Source organism: Stenella coeruleoalba (genome assembly GCF_951394435.1).
Source record: "Stenella coeruleoalba genome assembly, chromosome: 9".
NCBI lineage: Eukaryota > Metazoa > Chordata > Mammalia > Artiodactyla > Delphinidae > Stenella > Stenella coeruleoalba.
Genome location: NC_137155.1, coordinates 76,421,643 through 76,442,615, shown reverse-complemented (window position 1 = coordinate 76,442,615; position 20,973 = coordinate 76,421,643). Strand labels below are relative to the sequence as shown.

Below are 20,973 nucleotides of genomic sequence, written 5' to 3'. Positions count from 1 at the left end.
AACCAGAGAGGAGCAGGGCCTAAAATCTTCAAGAGGAGAGAATTCTGTAATTCGACAGGGTAACCTACTGGCTAAGAGTACACAGACCTGCCTGAGTATGTGTCTCTGTTCCACCATCAGCTACATGAGGACCTTGAGAAAGTCAGTATCGTCTCCTGTAAAACTGGGATAGAACTATGTATTTGTGGTGTTTACCAAAATGCCTGACACAAACTACTCTTTAAATGCAGCTGTTAGCATTTCTAGTATTGCTATGTCTTTTGCATTCTAGTAATGTTTTAGCCATAGAGGAAAGTTAAGTCAGCCTCTAGCGTTCCAACCCCATCATACCAAGTGTTATGGTCTGAATATTTGTGTCCCCTCAGAATTCACACGTTGAAACCTAATCCCCAACGTGATGGTATTTGGAGATGGGGCCTTTTGGAGGTGATTAAGTCATGAGGGTGGAGCCCTCCTGAACAGGATTATTGCCCTTATCAAGCAGACCCCAGAGAGCTCCCTGGCTGGGCTTCTCTGCCATGTGAGGACGCAGTGAGAAGATGGCCATCTGCGAACCAGGAAGCAGGCCATTTCCAGACACCGAGTCTATTGACACCTTGATCTTGGACTTCCCAGTCTCCAGAACTGTAAGAAATAACTGTGCTCTTCATAAGCCACCCTGTCTGCGGTGTTTCGTTATAGCAGCCCGAGCAGACCAAGACACCAAGCCAGAAGGGAGCCATTAAATGACTAGGGTAGTAAGATCATGAGAGAGGCTACCGCTATTCACCAGAGGTTCTCCTTAACCTCCAGGCCCCTGACTATATACTACCAACCCTTCCACTCTGACGCTGAACTCCCTTTCATGTGCAGAATTCAAGCTTTTGTGTATGTCCATGCAGCTAGCATTTCAAATGATCACATGATATAGTTTCACTTGCTGGCCCCCCACAAGTATGTGAAGTTATGTGACTTCAGTCAGAGGCAGGGGGTGTTTTCTGATTCCTTCCTGTGGCAGCAGCTGAGTCTCATAGGACACTCTGCTGAAGCCCCAGCCCCAGAGAGCACACGAAAACCTCCAAACTCTCCACCCAACTCCTGCACGTGGCAGGGTGGGGCGGCCATCAGGTCAGAGAAGATACTGAGACTTGGCTGACCCCCTTGCACCCCAGCATTTGCTTCTTGCTCAGAGGGTCTGTGAAGGTTCCTACCTATCAGCAGGGGTGCCTGGGCAAAAGAAGAATTTTGAATGAGAACTTTGAAGCCTCTTTTTGGTCTCTGGGATCAACACTTCCCTTATAAGTCTGTTATTTGAAATGTATTCATTGGACTTTCAAACACATTTTCAGCAATGCATTATGTGTTCATATGCAGTCCTGCTTGTCTACCTTCCACGCAGGTGCTGTTGGTACTGCTTGGATGTCACCTGATCAGATGAACAAGCTCAGTACTGGTGCAAGGAATTCTTTGCAGGGTCTTAGCCTTCTGCGTCACCAGTGGAATGAGATGGCGGACCTGGAAATTGGCTTCTCTGCACCCCCGTGTAGAGGGAACCTGATTAGAGAAGTACTGTGTGCTTCGTTTGACAAGAATAGAAATGAATTTCAAAGAAAATGTCTTGCAGGTCCAAGCTCTGAGCAGAGGAGAAGTGAAAGCAAACGATGCTGAGGGGTAGAAATATGTTCAGTCTTGGGAAAGACTGTGGTCTCAGTGGTCCCTGAGGGTTGTGATTCTCATGGGGAGGCCCTGGGTGGAAGAAGAAGAGTGGTTGGTGAGGATATCCTGAGGTGTGAAGAATGAGCCCGTGTGCCCTTGACCGAGGGGAGTGCACCTTTCCCTGGTGACTTTCTGTTCTCCCTCAGGGAGAGAACCTGGGATTTAAGATCAGTAAATGAGGTGACACTTCAACTCCTATGGAAATCTGAAACTTTTGGCCTGGGAATGGGGTTGAGAGCCAATTCTTGTGGAACTGTTAAAATCCCATTATGAAGAAAAACAAATCCCGTTACGAAAATACCCTGGAGAAGTTTCCCTACAGTTCTACAGCACTGGGATTGTGGGATGGGCACAGTTACAGGCACTGTGGCAATTGAAATTCTGACATTGTAGTTAATATATTAAGTCAAAAAATTTTAGAGTGTAGTTTCTCAAGAAGTGATTTGGGTGAAGAAAAAGTGTTTAAGCTAGCAGAGGGGAGAATTTTTTCTCAGAAATTTATCTTTCAGCCTGTAAAAGTGTTAAGCCTGGACCCATTAAATATCAGGCATGTTAAAGAGGATTTATCACGTTTACTTTTTCAGTTTTCCCATCTTGCTGTCGTACCATAGGCTATTTCTTGCCTTGCTTGCATAGAGCCTTGTGTGGAGGAAAAATGAGTTGTTTGCCAGGGAGTTTGAGGTCAAGCAATTAAAATGGGTAAGACTTTAAACTTACACAGTGTTATATGTCAATTATATCTCAATAAAGCTGGGGGAAATATAAAAACAATACAACTGACAAAATTTTTTAAACATTTTTTAAAAGTATAGATTATGTACTAGAAATAAATAGGTAATTATTGACTTACATTTTGTTTATTTACACTTTTCCTTGGTTACGAAGAGTTCAGGTGTGTTTAAATATGCAGTTAAATTTAGTGATATTCCTCTTTTATCAAAGAGTAATTAGGGGCTTCCCTGGTGGCGCAGTGGTTGAGAGTCCGCCTGCCGATGCAGGGGACACGGGTTCGTGCCCCGGTCCGGGAAGATCCCACATGCCGCGGAGTGACTGGGCCCGTGAGCCATGGCCGCTGAGCCTGCGTGTCCGGAGCCTGTGCTCCGCAACGGGAGAGGCCACCCCGTGTACCGCAAAAAAAAAAAAAAAGAGTAATTAGGTTCTATAACGGGCCACCCTTCCTTTTTCTTGGCTAAACACGGCGGGGTGGATATGAGCCATGATCACAGAAGGCTGTTACTGACATGCAGAAGAGAAGGCTTCCTGGCCTCTTTGGAGGTGAATCACCCCTAGGGTTCAGAATGGCAGTTTAACAGAGGGAAACAGGCAGCCCTATATCCCCGTTCTCCCTGCTCTTCTAATTCTCACACACAAATCAGATGCTTTCATTTCTTTCTGCAAATTTAAAAGTCACATGTGAAACTTTGTGTTGACTTGGCCCACATTTATTATTACTCTCCCTTTACAACAAGTGGGAGAGGCTGCTCTTTCTAGCATGATTTTGTTTCAAGAGATTTTAATCATGCAAACCATCTCTACTGGTTTTTCTTTGGATGTGGATGTAAACTATTACCAACGGTAAATTTCATCCATCTATTAAAAATAACACCTTATGTAACAATTGGCTGTAAGCACAACAATCAAAAGGATGTAAGTATTTATTTAATGTCGCAGTAAATTAGTTTGATCTTCACCCCTAGTTATTTCCTTTTGGAATGATTGTTAGGCTCTTGAAGCATAATCCAACTGTTAGCCACATTGTGATCTAAAATAGAAGGCAGTTTAAATCATTTAGAGTTTAGAAATCAAGAGGCAGTGTAGTTTAATTACATTTCATGGTGAATTCTAAGACCTCAGTTTTCCCATCACTTCTCTCCAGCTTCTCAACCAAGTTTATATAATCAAACCAGGGAGGAACAGCCTGTAGCTGTCATTATGTTTACAAATCCCCAAACCCTTTAAATGGTATACTGTAAACTCTGTACTATTTTGTTTCTGTGAGAGACGCAATAACGATATGACGGTTAAGGGCACAGTCTCTGAAGCTAGTCTGTTCTTTGTGACCTGGGCCAGCTACTTACCTCACCATTACTGTGTCTGTTTCTATACACTAAGGACCACAATAATAGCACCTACTTTATGAGGTTATCGTGAGGATCAAATGTCTTAACATATACGATTTACTTAGAACAATGCCTGGTACATAGTAAGTGCTATCTAAGTGTTTGCTAACATTATTTTCTTTTTCAGAGGTGTTGAGTCCTTGGTGCACCGCTGTGTTCCCTTTCATGCTGGGCCACATATTTGTCCTTCTCAGTTTACCTCATTATCCTACTCCAAGAAATGTTATGACTTGTCACATCTGGTCTATACTGAAACTGAAATTTAAAAATAAATCAAGGATCTTAGCCAACTTCCCTTAAGAAAGTCTTGTCTTTTTTTTTTTTTTTTTAGGAGAGTCTTGTCTTGCCGAGTATACATGGTTCCTGGAGATACAATTTGAATCTTTCTTCCTTCAAGTCAGCTAAGTGTATTATAGTGTTCTGGATAACTGACTGTCTCCAAATGGTGGGTTTAATTCCTCAGTATTTGATGGCCTTTGGAAGGTGATGCAAAAAAATACCGGCAGCTCACCAAATTGCCTATAATATTTGGATGAAAAGCTCTTCTGGTTCCACATCTTAAGTAAAACTAAACACATCAGTACTGACAGTACTTCAAAAAATGAAAGTGTTTCTAAAATATTTACTGTGAATATCATGTGGTTACAAATCTGCAAAATGGGGTCATAGCACCTCACTTACATAGTTCAATTCCATTGTATTCTTAGTATAACTATCATAGTTCCTTAAAAAACAAACAAACAAAAAACCACCACCAACAAAACCAACTATCACCCCAATCATGAATAAGGAAATAAGGCCGTTATTTGTATTCAAACAAATTGAAGTGTTTTTGTGTTGTGTAAAGTATTATTATCAGGGAAATGCTTTAATTAACCAACTTCCTTATCCAGAGATTACAGATAATGCTGTTTGATACGTTTTTCTTGATCATGTTTCAAGATAATCATCATTGCCTCTAACCATTGCCTCTGTTAAGCAGTTCCCAGTTTACAAAATGTTGAACTCCTAAATTGAAAATTAATACACTAGAGTGTAACTCCCCTCCCCTTTTATCATCATAAAGGGCATTTAAACAAATCAAGGCACTTTTTACCCACAGTGATTGTCTGGCAGTGAGCCTGATCCATGTGATACCAGAAAGCTGTTTCCTAAACACATCACTAGAACTGGGGACTGTCCAGTATAGAGGACCCTTTATGGTAACATAACTGCCTGGTTTTTCTCTGTGGACTCATTCCTATTCTCAAACTATGTGGGTTTAGTTGGAATGAACCCCACTGCCATGTCCCAGCACGGGTCTTGATTGCTTTAAAATGATCAGTGTATTTATCATCCAACCCCAGTCCCCAATGGCCATTGTGATTGGCTCAGGGATAGGCACATTAACCAATCAGAGCCAATGATGACTTTTGCTGGGCATTCTGAGAAATAAGTTTGCCCTCTCTCTTGTGTGAGTAACCAAAAAAAAAAAAAGAATCTCTCCCTTTCCTTAGAATGAGTAGTAGGAGAATGTTAGATCTGGAAGGAAGTGTGGCAGCCATGTTGATGAGAAAAGCCGAGAGCCCAGAGCTGCTGAGACTAGGGTATTGGGGGGGTTGGCACAGAGCCCTGTGGAGCCTGCAGTCGAAGACAACTTCACAGAAGCCAGCCTCTTTAGGCTGGAGATGGAGAGACATGAGCCCTGGGAACATGGTGTGAGCTTTTGGATCAAACTTCACCTGAATCGGTCACAACTCTAGACTTTTCAGCCACTGAGTCAGTACATTTCCTTTAATGTTTGTCAGTCTGGGTTGCTTTTTTTTGTTACCTGCACCATAAGGAGCCCTAAACCATGAAGGCACAATAGCCTAAACTGGATAGAAGTGTTTGGGCCCCAGAACGTGTATTTCCAGGAGCACCATGCTGCTACCTATACTACGATGGGGACTGGGAAGGAAATGGGCCAAAGCTAGGCAGTCAACCAGTAAAACAGGTGAGACATTCATGGATGGCTTCCATGGTGATGCCAGGGAGACTGAAAAGAAGAAACCAAAGACACAGCTTGGGAGTTGGGAGTTCTTGCTCAGGCATGCGGGGGTTACGGGGTGGTGCTAATGGCTGAATAGTAGTCATGTATTTGTGAATTAAAGTCTCCCTGGTTCTCACAATCGGTTGGTAAGTTAATTACGAAAAGTTTTCTAGTTGATAGGAAAAAAATGGTCATTAATGGAAACTGCAGTCTTCATGTTTTAAGAAAGAGTGCTTATTTTCAATGCAGATAAAATAGATTTACTTTGCGAAAAAAGGCATAAGAATAAGTGTCTAGGGCTTCCCTGGTGGCACAGTGGTTGAGAGTCCGCCTGCCGATGCAGGGGACATGGGCTTGTGTCCCGGTCCGGGAAGGTCCCACATGCCGCGGAGCGGCTGGGCCCGTGAGCCATGGGCGCTGAGCCTGTGCGTCCGGAGCCTGTGCTCCGCAGCGGGAGAGGCCACAGTGCTGAGAGACCCGCGTACCGCAAAAAAAAAAAAAAAAAAAAAAGAATAAGTGTCTATTTTTCAGGTTATTCTCATCAGTGGATGCTAAAGAATGGTAAACCACTCTTAAATAAGCACTGTGTTTGTTCATTTGTCATTTTGGAGTCTCTCATTCAGTAAATAGTAATTTTGTTAAATTTTAAGGGTCACAGTTAAATGTTTAGCCTTGATTTTAATATTAGATCAGAGTCATTTTCCATGGTTTGCTCTTTTTCACAAATTATTGCTTTGCCTTTTAAATAAAATTGAAAGGAAATAGAATGAGACCAGGATGGTCAGGGAAACATTTCTTTAGCTTATTTTGAGAAAAAGAATATTCTTTCTTTGTCCATTCTGAACTTAGAAAATCTATTTTTTCTATATGATACTGAAATATTTAACAATTCATAAAAAACATAGCATTTACATTAAAATACCACCTTAAATACAGCCCTGTAATTTTCACCAGGAACCTTGTAAAATATCATGAATATACATGCATGAATACTAAAACAAGACCACTCAAAATTCACATGGAAGTGTAGCATTTCACACAACATAATAAATATCCAGGATATCAAATCCACAAATTGATCATTATTCTGATTTAGATTCTTTTTTCCAGTTAAGACTTTTACTGTATAATTTATTATAATAACCTTACAAGTTAAACATAACTAATTGAGAACAGAATTCAACTAATCTGACTGCTGAAATAGCACAATTGTCAATATATTGCTGCATATTTTAATTTACAACATATAAAGCTGCCATTTCGGCAGGAAATACACATCCATGTAACTAACTGCTCAATGAACTTCTTTTTCAATGTATGAAAAAATGTCAAAGTTAATAGTATGAAAGGAAACAGAAGCTAATATTATTTCTGAGATAATTTTATTGCCTTAGCTCTTGGGCTTTGGCAAAAAATATCTTAAGTTTCAATATATATCATATAACTTAAAAACATTATTTACAAAATATAAAAAAATTTAACAAAATACTGTACAAAATACTGTCTTTACACATTTAAAGGGTGCTTTTCCTTACAATGTACGAGAGCCCTTTATATTTCTACCTCTGATTTTCCCACATGCTTTCAGGATCCCTTCCTCCAGTATTTCAGAGCTGAGTTTTTAATAGTGGAAGCTGGTCTATAATGAAAGTGTGAAGCCAAAGATAAAGGTTGCTATATACCTCACTGATACTCTTCTAGATCAATTCTCCTGGTTAAAAGTCACTTAAACTCCAAATCATACATTTTGCTTTTTACATTTTGCTTCTTACATCTTGCTTCTTTTGTTTTGTCACGAAATCTCGCTAACAGACATGTTTTAGGGGGTGTTATATCACTTATGAAGATTCTTTCTTCTGAAATGAATGAAAGTGTTAAGTAGGCACCCACCACTTCTGTTAACCTATCCCAACACCTTCTGTTTCTATGCACCAACACTTAGTATGATTTCTTCATAAAAAATACTCAGAGAATGAGATTCATATTTACTGCTCCTTGCTGCTCTAATAGATGTCTTTTTTAAATGACTAATATTCACCCACCACTATTGAGTTCCATAACCGAGTTCCATAGTCAAGGATCTTATCCTGAGTATGGACCAGTTCTCTCGGCATGAAGGCTCTTTCCTGTTCTTTCTTGCTTACGAGACAGTTTATCTTCCTTGCCCTCAATATCTGTTCCCTAAACCACCAACATATGAACTCAAACTTTTTCAGTTTTAGAATCCCAAGAAATCTACATGCCTAGTGTGTGACATTGACATCGATCAGGTAAAGGGACTTCTGAGAGAGCCTCGAGGATCTGGGAATTCTGAGGAGGCAGGTGTCAGGCTCCCCAGCCCAGCACAGTGGGACCCACTCCCGTTGTACGTCTGTCACTGGGGACTCTTGCCCAAGGCTAGAGTGGTTACTTGCAAGTGTGGACATCAGTCATGCTTTCACACCTCCTGCAGCGGACGTAGCAGCACCAGATAAACTTGCACTCGCATCGCTCCACGTGCCTGACCACGTGGGTGTTGTAGCCCCTGCCGCAGCAGAGGAGGTTGCAGCCGTCTGCTCCCTCTGACGTGCGGTTGCACTCTCTGCCTTGGGTCCCTGGGATCCCGAGTTTCTTATCCTCTACACAGTAATTGGGAGACTTATTAATGTAGAGCAGATCATCCTTGTGGATCGGTATTTTCCTCTGATCTTTCTCTCTCCTGTGCATTTTCCTCTTTATTTTGTCTGAGATTTGGACACTGTTTTCATATTTATCCTTCAACAGACGGCCAATCTTTTCAAAAGAAGACATGGTTTTCCAGCATGTTTTCACAGCACAGGAGCCAGAAACTCCGTGACACCGGCAGTCTAATGACATCAACTTGGCGACAGCCTGAAACCAACAGGAATTGAGTGAAACATCGTTCATGAAGTGTTTTACTCAACAACAGAAGCACTACCAGCCTAATCACTTAACTTTCCGGATCTGTTTACTCCTGTATAAAAACGATGGTTATATACTTCAATTAAAATTAAATAAAATAATAATAGTTTTAAAAATACTTCAATTAAATAATAGAAAAATAATAATAATAATTTTTAAAAATAAGGATGATTTTGCACGTAAAGGATCTTTTAGATCGCTCAGAATTCAAATGTTTTGTCCTTCTCTTCACTCTACAGAACAAACCTTTCTGAGTCTAATTTAAAGCTGCAGACCAAGCTAATAACGTTAACAGAGATTAGCTGAGATAACAAAGGGAAGTTACGTTTATTTCTAATCTCTCATTTAATTTTGGGTGTGAGAGGATGTTCATTAGTGCCTCTATGTTCCCGATACCGTTCATTTTAGCACCTTGCTACTCAGAGTGTGGTTCGTGGACCAATAGCGCCAGCATCCCTTGTGAGAAATACAAACTCTCAGGTCCCTCACCAAACCTGTGGAATCAAAATCTGCATTTTAATAAAATCCTCAGGTGACTTGTATGCACACAGAAACAGCTGTGAAACTTTACAAATAACCCCTGAGATTCTTATTTAATTTGTCAAGGTGGGGTCCAGGCAATGACTTCTACAAAGCTGCTCCGATGATTCTAAGGGCATCCAAGGATGAGAGCTACTGAACTGACAGTTCTCAGGTTTGATCACTGCAAACGTCAGTTATATTCACAGGGGTTTGGGGGGATATGCTATCCCCTGGTCACAGAACACATGAGAAATCCTGACTAATCAACTTAAGTTGGTCAAAAGAAGGGGTTGGAGAGTGCAGTGGCTCCCAGCCAATTCTTCCCCTCTTCTGGAAAATTAATTCAAAACATACGTCCTATTCTTGATGTATCAGTAGCACCCTCCTAACATAAAAAAGGTATAATATTTATATGATTTTTCAATTCCAAGTGCTGAGTTATTCTGTTCAGACGGAGGAATTCAATGAGATGACATACATGGGTTAGAGTCCATTGCCTGACACACATTAAGGTCAAAATAAATACCCCCTGTCCCTGACGAAGAAGGTACGGTAAGAGTTGAGATAAAATTTCAAATGGGGCTAACCGTGCACAAACAATACAGAGATTCCTAAAATAAAAGTTTATAGTTCTAATTTCTTACATACCGGCCAGTCAGCATAACTTCCTTCAATCCCCAGAGGATGGCAGAGCAGATTAATAAATCGTCAGGACTAACTGGAGAGTCGACATTCTGTCAACAGGCTGGGTAAAATAAAAAATGGGTCTAGCCATTCGATAACTTGGAAATTATGTGTGTAATCTCGCCAAATAAAGGAAAAACCCCACCGCTTAAATTCCACTTACAGTTCTTATCAAAACTATAAAATGACAGGGGTTTCTACTTTGTTATTTTGTACCACAGTTGACATTGACATGTTTGTGGAATGTTACATTTCCTAACAAATTAACTAAAGTTTCTGAACTATCTAATGAGACAGAGTATTTCAAACAATTTGTTATATTTGCAGCCTTGAATGAGAGCATATGGTATTGATTTGTGTAATATTCAATACTTTTTATTAGTGTTTAAAATAATAAACCGAACAACATTTAAACACTATCTTTTATAGGATACGACACATATGCTTGTTTTGAACTCATGAAACTAAGAAGCGAGTAGATATGTCTATTTCTTATTATCTCAGGTAAAATTTACCTTTCAATTGAGAACAATTTGGCACACAAGCTTATTTGGTTCAATTTATGGTATTTGATATTCACAAAGCCTTCAATTTTTAAAAAGTCTCCAGGCAAATAAATGTTCAAATTAATGCGATCTGCCTACTTTTGTTCAGATTTTAAGTGCCCAAAGGATATGAGAAAAAGAGAGCTCAATCAATGCCAGGTAACAGCAAAACAAATTGTCCAAAGAAAGCCCAAAATCTAAGAATGTAAGTTTATGTGTTTAAACCTGATCAACGCTCGTTACAGTCATCACTTAGTGATTTAGAGCTGCCTCTCGCTCAGATTCTTGACTGAGGAGCTGCCTTTTCCTTTTATTAACCAGTTCAGACATTACCTATGGTGTTGCCAATTTGCAAAGCATGGAGGACAGAATAGATGCTCACCAAATACTCATTGAATGGTTAGTCTAGCTCACTTGAACAGTTTTAACGCATCCTCTGTTGGTAATCTGAATCAAGAGGAAGTAATAAAGACCACTTTCTTCAACAAAAGAGTCACTGCCAGGAAGTCAGTGATATTGGGAGACCCTGATCTGGCTGGGTTTTCCTCCAATTCCTCAGCCCACAACAGTGTTAGGACACAAGAGTGACACACTACTGCACAGGTGTGAAGGATAAGAGGGAAGACTGATCTTGAATCCAGGGATACCACCTGCTGAATTTGTAACCGAATTTTGGGGAGAGTTTCCTGCCATAGAAAACTAGAAACTTTTAAATACGTGGAGTTAACTAAACTTTCTAGAGATATTTTTAAGGAATTTAATTCTGTTATCTTTCAATTCCATTACCTTTTTGTCTTTAACGATAAGTATAAGAAAAGAAATAGTATTTTTATTATATATGTGAATACTATTCATATTGATATTCTAGGATAGAAAGACAAAGAACTTGACATGCAATTTAAATGATTATACCCTTGTAAGACTGCAAGGAAGAAACTTGGACAAATAGGGATAAAATAAAGCAATGCAACCACCACTAGGAGAATGTGATGAAATGCAGAGTTCAAGGGCAGATAACATGTACACACACACACACACACACACACACACACACACACACACACACAGAATTTAACTCTCAGAGCACATTTTCATAAATTATTTTACTTGATTTAGTTTTATAGGAAGAAATGCCTTGCATATAGTAGGTAGTTCATGAACATGTACTTGCTTATTATTCCAATTTGACAGAAAAATAAATAGCCTGGTTGAGACACTTGTCTTCCATAGGATAGATGGTAATATATGATATAAAGTCTTTATATGCAGCAGGATAATTTTGGTAGAACAGAGAAAAATGAAAGTGGAAAGTACAAATATATTTAAGAAAATTGCATGAACACTCCAAAAATATATACTCTGGAGCTTTTCAGCTAGGATTCTTAATTGATGTCAAATAGCCATTCTGAGATACAGTGATACATAGTGATTTTCTAACAGGAGAAGTAAGAGAATAGCAAGCGAATGAGTTGTGTGTGGTTATGAGAAAATTCCTTTCTCTACTTCGCTGAGTTGTTAAGGTTTATAACGATATTAACAGAGGAATGTTTTGTTAACTATTGCAAACAGATGTGCACATTTTGGTGGAATATTTTTAAACTATGGGAGAGCAATTGGGAGCATAGCATCTAATCTACTGGGCTCCCTATGTTAAGTTTTGGTTTGATAAATTTCTGATGAAGTGAAATAGGAAAGATGTATCATTAACACTTAATGTAAAACTAGAAACTGTTTGAGAAGTGGTCTAAGGAGTTAGTTTTGACTCAGAGGTAACACAGCCGGAGGTGATTTTTTTTCGGTAGGTTGCTTTATCCAAGCTTTACAGAAATGACTAAAAAAAAAAAAAACAACTGTTACGGAACATTTTGTGACATTTCATTTGTCAACTATCAGATGATCTGTTTAAGTTTTTATGAAAACGGTGACATAAATTGGATGGTTAATTGTAGTATTCCTATTTCTCTGACCCATTTTGTCCCTTTCAGTCCAAAAATATATATGAACCTGCTGAAAAGCAAAACACTTGTGTGTTGTTCAAGCACTTGTAAATATTCTTGAAACAGGTTAATGAAATTTGGGGGTGGGGCCCATGCCACTTTTTTGAGTTACTCATCATAAAACAAATTATGGGGTAGGGAAACTTAAAAGTTTATGAGGTGGACATGGGAAGAATGGAAATATTTTAAGCACACAAAAAGAAATACCCATAAATATTCCAAGTCACATTATTCTCAGAAGTTCTGCCCCTGGAAGACATCACATCGTTCTGTTAGACAATCACCATTCGGCAACATTATTCTTGGAGTCATAACTTTAGGAATGGTGTCAGAAACCAAGTGGGGATTAGAGTATTTAAGGTCAGCGGTTAGAAAATCATCTACTCTGCTCACAGCACTACTAAGCACCAGTACCCACATTTCTCTGAACGCTTTCCTACGTTTTGAGTTTGGAATTTTGAGATGAGGAAAATCAACTCAGTTGAATGCAGACCTTGACCCTTACTCAGAAGGATATACCTATTAGATTAAACTCCTAATTGCCAATATTGAAAATGTAGTTTTTTGTTCTTCCACGTTAGGTAATATCTTGGAAACCTGGTTGATTTTTGTTGTTGTTCCGGTGCTGGTGGTGGTGTTGGCTTTTTTCTTGTTTTTTTTTTGACCACCAATGGAAAGAAAAATATTAAAATGTTTTGAATTGTAATAGTTCATGAGAAAAGACCAACAAAAACATCAGTGTAGTGCCCTCAAAATATCCAGGTAATATTTTGTAATATTTAAAGATTCCATCAAGACCAATGTGGAAAAAAAAAAAGATTCAGTAGAGAAAACTGAAATTTACACAAAATGTGTATATACCTAAAGGCTGAATTTTTTGGGCATAATTAGAATAATAGGGAAAACCTCAATAAAGTGAGGACATTGTTTTATTGCCAATAAACAGTGGATTAAAATTGATGCTGAATAGTTGTAATTTTTTTAAAAAAATCAGAATATAAATAGATCAAAGTTAATAGTTATAGAGGCAAATATTGCTACCTAATTTGAAAAAAAGCCACATAAAATGGAATAAAACTAAATAGCTGTCTAATATTGCTAATAAAAATACATTTTAGAATACTTTAGGACTTTTCATAAGTCTGGAGATAACTTTATTCAAAAGAATGAATTATAACATGAGTTTGAAGTTTTGTTTTCTGATTAAATTTTTTTAGTCTCTACCAAATTATTTAAAGAATGACTAAAGAAGATTTAAGGTCTAAGGTGATACTAAATATTCATTCCATTGTTTTCTTGTTTTTAAAATGTATTAATTTGACTTGATGTTTTTCTCTAGAGTTTTAAAGAACAAATGTTAATTACCTTTAACCTCTTTTATATTAATATGTTAGAAATAAAAAAATTCCTTTATTGGATATTATTTAAATTGAAGCAAAAACTCATTCATTTAATTTTTTTTAAATGTAAAACTTTATCAAGAAGAGACCTGTGCATAACTATGGTGTTAGCAGGAGTTACTTTAGTGAGATAAATTAACTTAAAATTTCAAAACAAAAAAATGAAAAGCTTACATAGCTATTTACTGACTTTCCTATTTTCGAATCTTCCATTTTGAATCAATATTCAAATAGAACTGAATAGTCAAATTTGAATTTGAAGTGTTATGGTGATATATTTATTGAGTTTTCGGTTTTTGTATTTTAAACCAAAGTGGTTAAGTAAAGAAAACTGGCTGAAACTTGCAACTATTCCAAGAGAGTTCCATTTATTCACTTTCCAAAAATGTAAAACAAATACAGCATATACTTTAAATATTCCTAAGAGATACCGCAACTCATTTTAATTTATTGCAGGAGAATGTGGCAGATTGCAATGACTACTTTGGGACCTTTACAGGTTATTGAATATTTACAATAATATAGGATATGTGGTGATATTCCCATCCTGAAAAGATTATTACAAAATAGAAAATCTATATACCTAAGAGAGTTTTTGACTGTTTTTGGAAAGTCACTATGAATTACCAAGTAATTCAACTATGTTGTAGAACTCAAAGCTTATTGTGTCAATATTCATTAAGGGAAATACATAAAAGTTAAATTAAGCTACAAATTTACGCCATTTTAAGAAAATTTAGCATTAAAATATTCATAAAAGAGGTTAATTAGATGTGATTCTTCAAATTTCCCTCTCCCTAGATCTTTAATATATCTATATTTTTAAATATCAAAATATTTAATATATCTATAGTTGCGTTACATTTATCTGTATTTTTCAGTTTTTACAGTGAATCTACATTGCTTTATAATAACATAACTACTTCCCTTAAATAAATTTTGTTTTACGAAAAATATTACTTGAGTTGTGTATTCTCTAATGTATTCAAGAATGTTTTGCTAGAGAAAGTAAGGACAGAACTGATAACTTCTTTAGATGTCATTGTCTACTAAAATAAAGATTTAAAAATATAATGAAAATTCAAATTTGAAAAAATGAAATTTGATTCAGTCCTGTTAGAAAGGCAGATACTGTAAGTCTTATTCTGGCTCTGCAACTAACCATCTAAGAGGGTGGAATAAAATGACCCAACAGGCACTTGTACTTCTGTTATTTTATAATTGGTGTTTTAGGTATACGAACTATACAATCACAAATATATTGTATAATAAGATTCAACTCACATCAGATGGAAACTTAAACTAAATCAATATGGTCAGTACAGGCTCATGAAAGAATATATATATATATATATATATATATATATATATATATATACTTGCTGTTATACATATATAATAAACATATAATTTTACACACACACACACACACACACACACACACATACATACATATATATTCTTAGACTGCAAGCATTTGGTTTTTAAACCATTTGGTCAGATTGATCCAGAAGTGTAATCCTAGTGTTATTTACCTAAAGGCACTGGATTTCTATTCCATTTTGTAATACATACCTGCCTTCCAGCTTCATTGTTATGAAGGTTCATTGCTAACAGTACTTTGCTTTCTTTTCCCGTGGTGTTTCTGATGGGGAAATCTAGGAACTTTCTGCTGAACCACATGCCATACTGGACATCATCAGAGCAGCCCCCCCAGTGCCAGCCTTCACTTGCTGAGCCGCCGTTCTGCAAGGTGGTGTCACAGGAACACTCGGTCATGTTGCCTGCACTGCATGACCTGGTCACAGAATGCACCAGGCCTGCAGCCATCACAGCATAAATAAATGCTGTTTCCTTGGTGCCTAGAATAAAACATAAGTTGCTAAATGAATGAGTCATACCGTTCTCTGTTTATGTTCATAACAAAGTCTTCTACTTATCTTCTTATCAGGGAAGCAACTTTTCAATGGATGCTTTAATGAGTAGATATTTAAGAAAGGACAATTTCATATTGTTCTCAGCTTTTAAAACAGCAACATTAATTTTCAGTATGATTTTCCTATATTGTATATCATAAATTGTCCTCATACCTTAATATCATGTTTATTTTTAAAATTTGAAATGTATGTCAGCATCCAGCTCAACACTTAACAGACAATAAAAATTCTATAAATAACACGTTGAATTTAAAATCCCTCGTATGAATACGTAAATAGTGATACAATGCCCAAAGGAGTCCCACTTACCCTTCTCGTTAAATTTAAAATGTGTTATCAGAAAACACAAGCTGAAAATTTTGGTATGACTTTTGTTGTGTAAAAAATACACGTCAGAATGCAAATTAAAATTAAGCAAAGACCAAAGCAATTAGGAGATAAATGTTGCAGTTTCATTTCACATCAAAGACTGATTTTTTAAGGATATCCTGAAAAACGATATTAATGTGAAAGTTAAATATTATATAAATATTCTTATATACAGTATTATATCGACTTACAGTATTAAAGGCAGTTAATTGAAATGTCATCAGCAAAAAAAAAAAAAAAAGAATTGTTATGGAAAACAATTGAATGTTGAATATGGATATCACACACCTGCAATAGGTTTTGAGCTAAAATCTTTGAAAATTAAAGTCCCATTAAAACAGTAATAAAATGGACTAGAAGGGACTCAGCAGGCGACTTTTTCCCCCCCTTTGGAGATGTTTAGATTGGAGTAGAAACGTTATCACGTCGTTGTCCAATAAACCCTTTCAACAGCTGATGCCTCTACATTTCAGCAACTGTGAAGAACACATCCTCTTCTTTTTTTTCTGCAGGGAGTCAGGGCCCTTTCGGAAGGGTGTGCCGGCCAAAGCGCAGCGGGGCAAAAGCGATGCTTTGGCGGCGGTGAGTGTTGGGACCCGGCGGGGAAGGGTCAAAGGTGGAGGGGGAACCGAAATGAGTGTGGAAAACAACTAAGAATCTTTCAGCGCCCAGGGCCTGAAATCCTTTGAATCTGCTGATACCTCTGTACCTTTATCCTTACCAAGTCACTGCTAGGCCGGTGGAAGTGGAACTTCGTGTTACTGCAGCTTCCCGCGCCGCGGCTGTGCGCAGAGGAGGGAAAAGATAGAAGGAAAGGAATAGAGGGGAGAACTAAAGTAGTGCTCGAGCTAGCCTCACGTGGGGCTGCCCGGGACAGTCCCTTTAAAATCGCCATTATTCCGTCTTCCGGGTGCTGTAAGGAGCCAACCAGCTTGGGGCTTCGCTGCAATTAGCCAGGGCTCGGTGCGCAGCGGAGCTGCTTTTAAATCAAAGCAGATGCGGCAGCGGCATTCCCCGTAGCCGACATCATGTTTCTCCAGCTGGTCATCCACGTAGGGGGGCGCTACGGGGTCCGAGGGGTCGGCGGGGTGGAGTGTCAGCTTTTCCCCAACTCCGGCCGGGCGCCGCGGGGAAGGAGGAAGAGCTACAGCTCCACGCGCCCCGCTCGGGACCTCGGGTGTCACCCCGTCCAGGACAGCACCTGCACCCGGGTCTGGCTTCAGTCGCCCCCAGTTTCATTGCACTAAAGGACCTCTCTGGGGATTTAGGGAGCGACGGGACCACGCAAGCACTCTTTATTTACAAGAATTGGAGGACCTGCCCTCCGTCCCGCGCCAGCTGCGAGCGTCCCGGGACTCACCGCTGCTCAGCTCGTAGCCAAAGAGAGGGCTGGTGTCAGGCGGGGCGGCGGCGGCCGCCAGGCAGTTCCATCTCTCGTATCTGAACTGGCTCCTGCACTCCTGAATGCCCAGACGGGCGCCCTCGCAGATGCTCGGCAGCAGGTACGGTTTCCTCTTGCACAGCTCCTTCTGGCGGCTGTTCAGCGGCAAGCTGGCGCAGCCCAGCTTCTCCGGAACCCCAAAGGAGGCGATGCCCAACCACCTGTAAGACACGGCCGCCCCTAGCGTCAGCCGCTGCCCTGCTCTCCTCCCAATCCCAGATGTTTACCCGAAATTTAGGTCGCCCGCCCTAGGGTCCCGCCTCTCCTCTCCAGCCTCAGCTGAAAGTTCCCTGAGGCTGGGCATCCCTTTTGCCACAAACCCCGTGCGCCCCTGCTGCCCCCATACTCACATCCAGTTTCCTTGGGCTCCGCAGGGGAACAGCGTGAGCAGGGCTGCCCACAGCGCGCACAGGCGGGACAGTCCCAGGAGCGCTGCTCTGTCCATGGCCCCCGCATGGAGTCTCCCAGGCCCAGCCACTCCTCTTCGACCCTCCCCAGCCAGAGGCCCACCAGGACAGAGGTCAGTTCCCCAGCACCAAGTTGTCCCTCGCCTCCTTTCTCCCTGCAGACAACGTAAAAAGGCCAGCCGTAGTAGGGGCTCTCAGCAGCCTTCTCCTCGCGAGCTGGGAGCAGCGTGAGGAAGTTGGGAAAGTAGCTTGGGGCACTCCTCCCGAGACGAGTTGAAGATGTGCCGGAGATGCGGGAGCGTCCCTCGCATTCCAAGGTGAGAAACTTCTGTTGATGTAGCTCTGTCTCCATCGCCCCCGGCCTCTCCTCCCATCTCCTCCCCCTGGCCGCACCTGGAGCCTGATTGGCCCAGCAGCGGCCCCTCATCTCATCATCCCGGGTCCTCAGGCTCTCATTGGCTGAGAGCAGGCTCCGCGGGGGGCGCTCGGGCCCGCTGTTCCCCGACAGCGGGTCCAGATCCTGTGCTCCTGACCTTTCCTCCTGTCACAGTTTCCTGAGAGCGGGTCTCTGCGGGAGGGGTATTGATTCAACCCGAAGACTGATAGGGGAGCTTCTGTCTTAACAACCCTGGGTGAAGGTGTGGGTTGAATGGGCGATGTTTGAGTTCCACCCAGCCCAGTCTCATTTGGATTAATTACCCTCTGGGTGGAGTGGATGGAAAAATCTCACTGCCCCCGTTTCTTTCCTCTCCTTCACCTCACAGGAGAATAATCTTTTTGAGTCAGAGTTGCTACCAAAAAATTGACCTTTCAACATCCTGCTTGAGGTCTCAACGTTTCAGGAGACTTTAGAGAATGAGTAAAATACTTGTCAAGCTTGAGATCGATCATCGTCTGTGCAGGCATTTACTTTTATCGAAAGGGAAGATTCCAGCCTAGCATCGAATCTACCATATTTAAATTGTGTTAGGTGATTTCGTTTTACGATTTTGCTTATTTTACGTAGTCTTTGAGGGCACTGTCAGAAGATGGAGGGCACAGAGAGAATGCGAGTGAGAGCTGTCTGGAGAGCTCTAGAAAGATGAGGGCTGTGTTCTTTCCCTTCTCTCCAATGCACACTATGTCTCTGTTGGAGACTTTGGACAGGGCTACACATTGAAGACAAATTTTAAAAGCTTACTTATGAAACACCTACTGTGTGTCCACTATTGTGAGAATTTATGAAGATCCCTTCCCTTAAAGGCACAGCCTTTCTGGCCTTGTCTCCAGCCATGGAGACAAGTCTGAAACAAAATAATTTGAGATTATCAGTAAAGGAAAGTATAGAATCCAGCAAGTTACTCTCTGGAGCCAAAGAGTTCGGAAGCAGGAGAATGTTCTGGTGCCTGGAAGTTTAGAGAGTTTAGTTAACCAGTGTTTTCCAGGTTAGAAGATCTCTGGGGAGAACTCTGAATTCAGGCGGCACATGCGTAGCTGCGGTATCAGAAAACCCTGTCTCAACTAGTTGGTGACAGGAAATGTTTATGAGGGGCATCACCTGCTCCTCAGAGGACTTCTGAAATGTTAGTAAACTCTCAGGGTATACCACCTTAGTGGGTTCCAAAATCTAGACTTACTCAAATTAAAGATTTACTTTATTAGCTTTATCCTCAAATAAATGATTTTATTTGCTGCATGTCTCCTATATCAGCCCAGAGCAATAAAAGCTCACTGAAATTCCCATCCTGTCCCATTCATTTTTTTTATCCAACAAATATTTATTGAGTGAACGCTATGTACCAGGTCCTAAAGCCACATTGTAATTTTTAGAGAGTCAAGTTGATGATAGGGTGTAGTTACTGATCCAGAAATATTTTGGCTAATGGCTAGTGGCCTCTCTGAAAATCAGAGGCTTCATCCAAGCTCACTTTATTCTGTGAGCCTCTCCATGAGGGATAGTGGAGAATTCCCTGCTGAACTCCTGCCATGGGGCCCAGTACACGAGATCCTGGTTTTGAGCACAATTTACTGAACAGATTAACAACGTGGTGAGGAACATCCCGAGCAGATATCTAAGTGGCCCAAATGGTGAAACTAGAGAAGAGGCTTCCTCTGCAGGGGTATTGGGGAAGAACTGGGGGAGTGGAGAACACGAATACTTTAGGTTGATTTTTCGAGCCAACGATGGTAGATGTTTTAAGGATGTTGCTGGACTTTTTTCCTTTAGGAAGATATACTGAGCCTCTGTTATGGGTTAAAAAGTGGGGATAGCACTGAGTTAAATGGTAGTGGAGTTTATAGCCCAGTTGGCAATCACAGCCAGAGCAATGAATGCATTGGGGAAGTACTGTGCGCTGGGAACACACACTGTAGGATTACTTAATCTAGTTTGGGAGTGGGGTCACTTGAATGTTGCCTTTGTTGTTAGTCTAGGGATCAAACACTGTCCAGGCATCCAAATAAACCTTTAGAGGGGCACTCACAGTATTCTTAGAGTCTAAGACCACTGGGTCAACTAGTTTCAAATCCAAGGCACAGTTTCAGGGCCTGAGTGGTCCTGCATCTTTTCTGTGTGGTCTAGGGCCTTAGGGGTCATTCTGTTCATATCTCTAAAGCAAAGGAGACTTACTTCCAGGAGATGGTCCAGCTGAAGAATTAAGCTTCTTATTCAACAAGCAGACATTTGAGTGCCTTTTTGTGTCATGCACTGAGAGCCTACATGCCCCCTGTGTTTTCTCTCTTACTCTCTGTCTCTCTCTTCTCTCTCCATGCAAAGATTCAAACCCCTCAAATTGGTGCTCAGTTTATAGATAAAGAAATGAATTTGGAGACACTAAGAAACTTGCTCAAGGCCACTCAGCTAGAAGATAGTAGAGTCAAAAATCGATCTTATTTCAGAGGTCTTGTTTTTCCTACCACAACATACTGCTGCAGAACTTGATTA

At 40.2% G+C, this 20,973-nt stretch overlaps 1 protein-coding gene across 1 annotated transcript; it reads right to left on the bottom strand.

Annotated features, from left to right (window-relative positions):
- Positions 1-7,125: 7,125 nt before the first annotated feature.
- On the bottom strand, positions 7,126-18,183 carry WNT16 (Wnt family member 16). Its single transcript, XM_079931677.1, has 4 exons — positions 17,994-18,183; positions 17,563-17,804; positions 15,472-15,758; positions 7,126-8,697 (listed from the first exon to the last, which is right to left on the bottom strand). The coding sequence occupies exons 1-4, from the start codon at positions 18,086-18,088 to the stop codon at positions 8,233-8,235; spliced, it is 1,089 nt and encodes a 362-aa protein (XP_079787803.1). The 5' UTR covers positions 18,089-18,183; the 3' UTR covers positions 7,126-8,232.
- Between the last annotated feature and the right edge of the window lie 2,790 nt (positions 18,184-20,973).

Bases quoted from the DNA above. Each gene is read 5' to 3' on its own strand.
- WNT16 (XM_079931677.1), bottom strand. From the start codon at position 18,088: ATGGACAGAGCAGCGCTCCTGGGACTGTCCCGCCTGTGCGCGCTGTGG. The intron at 17,805-17,993 runs GTGAGTATGGGG...CGTGTCTTACAG, and splicing joins GGAGCCCAAGGAAACTGGAT to GTGGTTGGGCATCGCCTCCT. The intron at 8,698-15,471 runs GTATGTATTACA...TGTTGGTTTCAG, and splicing joins ACAATGAAGCTGGAAGGCAG to GCTGTCGCCAAGTTGATGTC.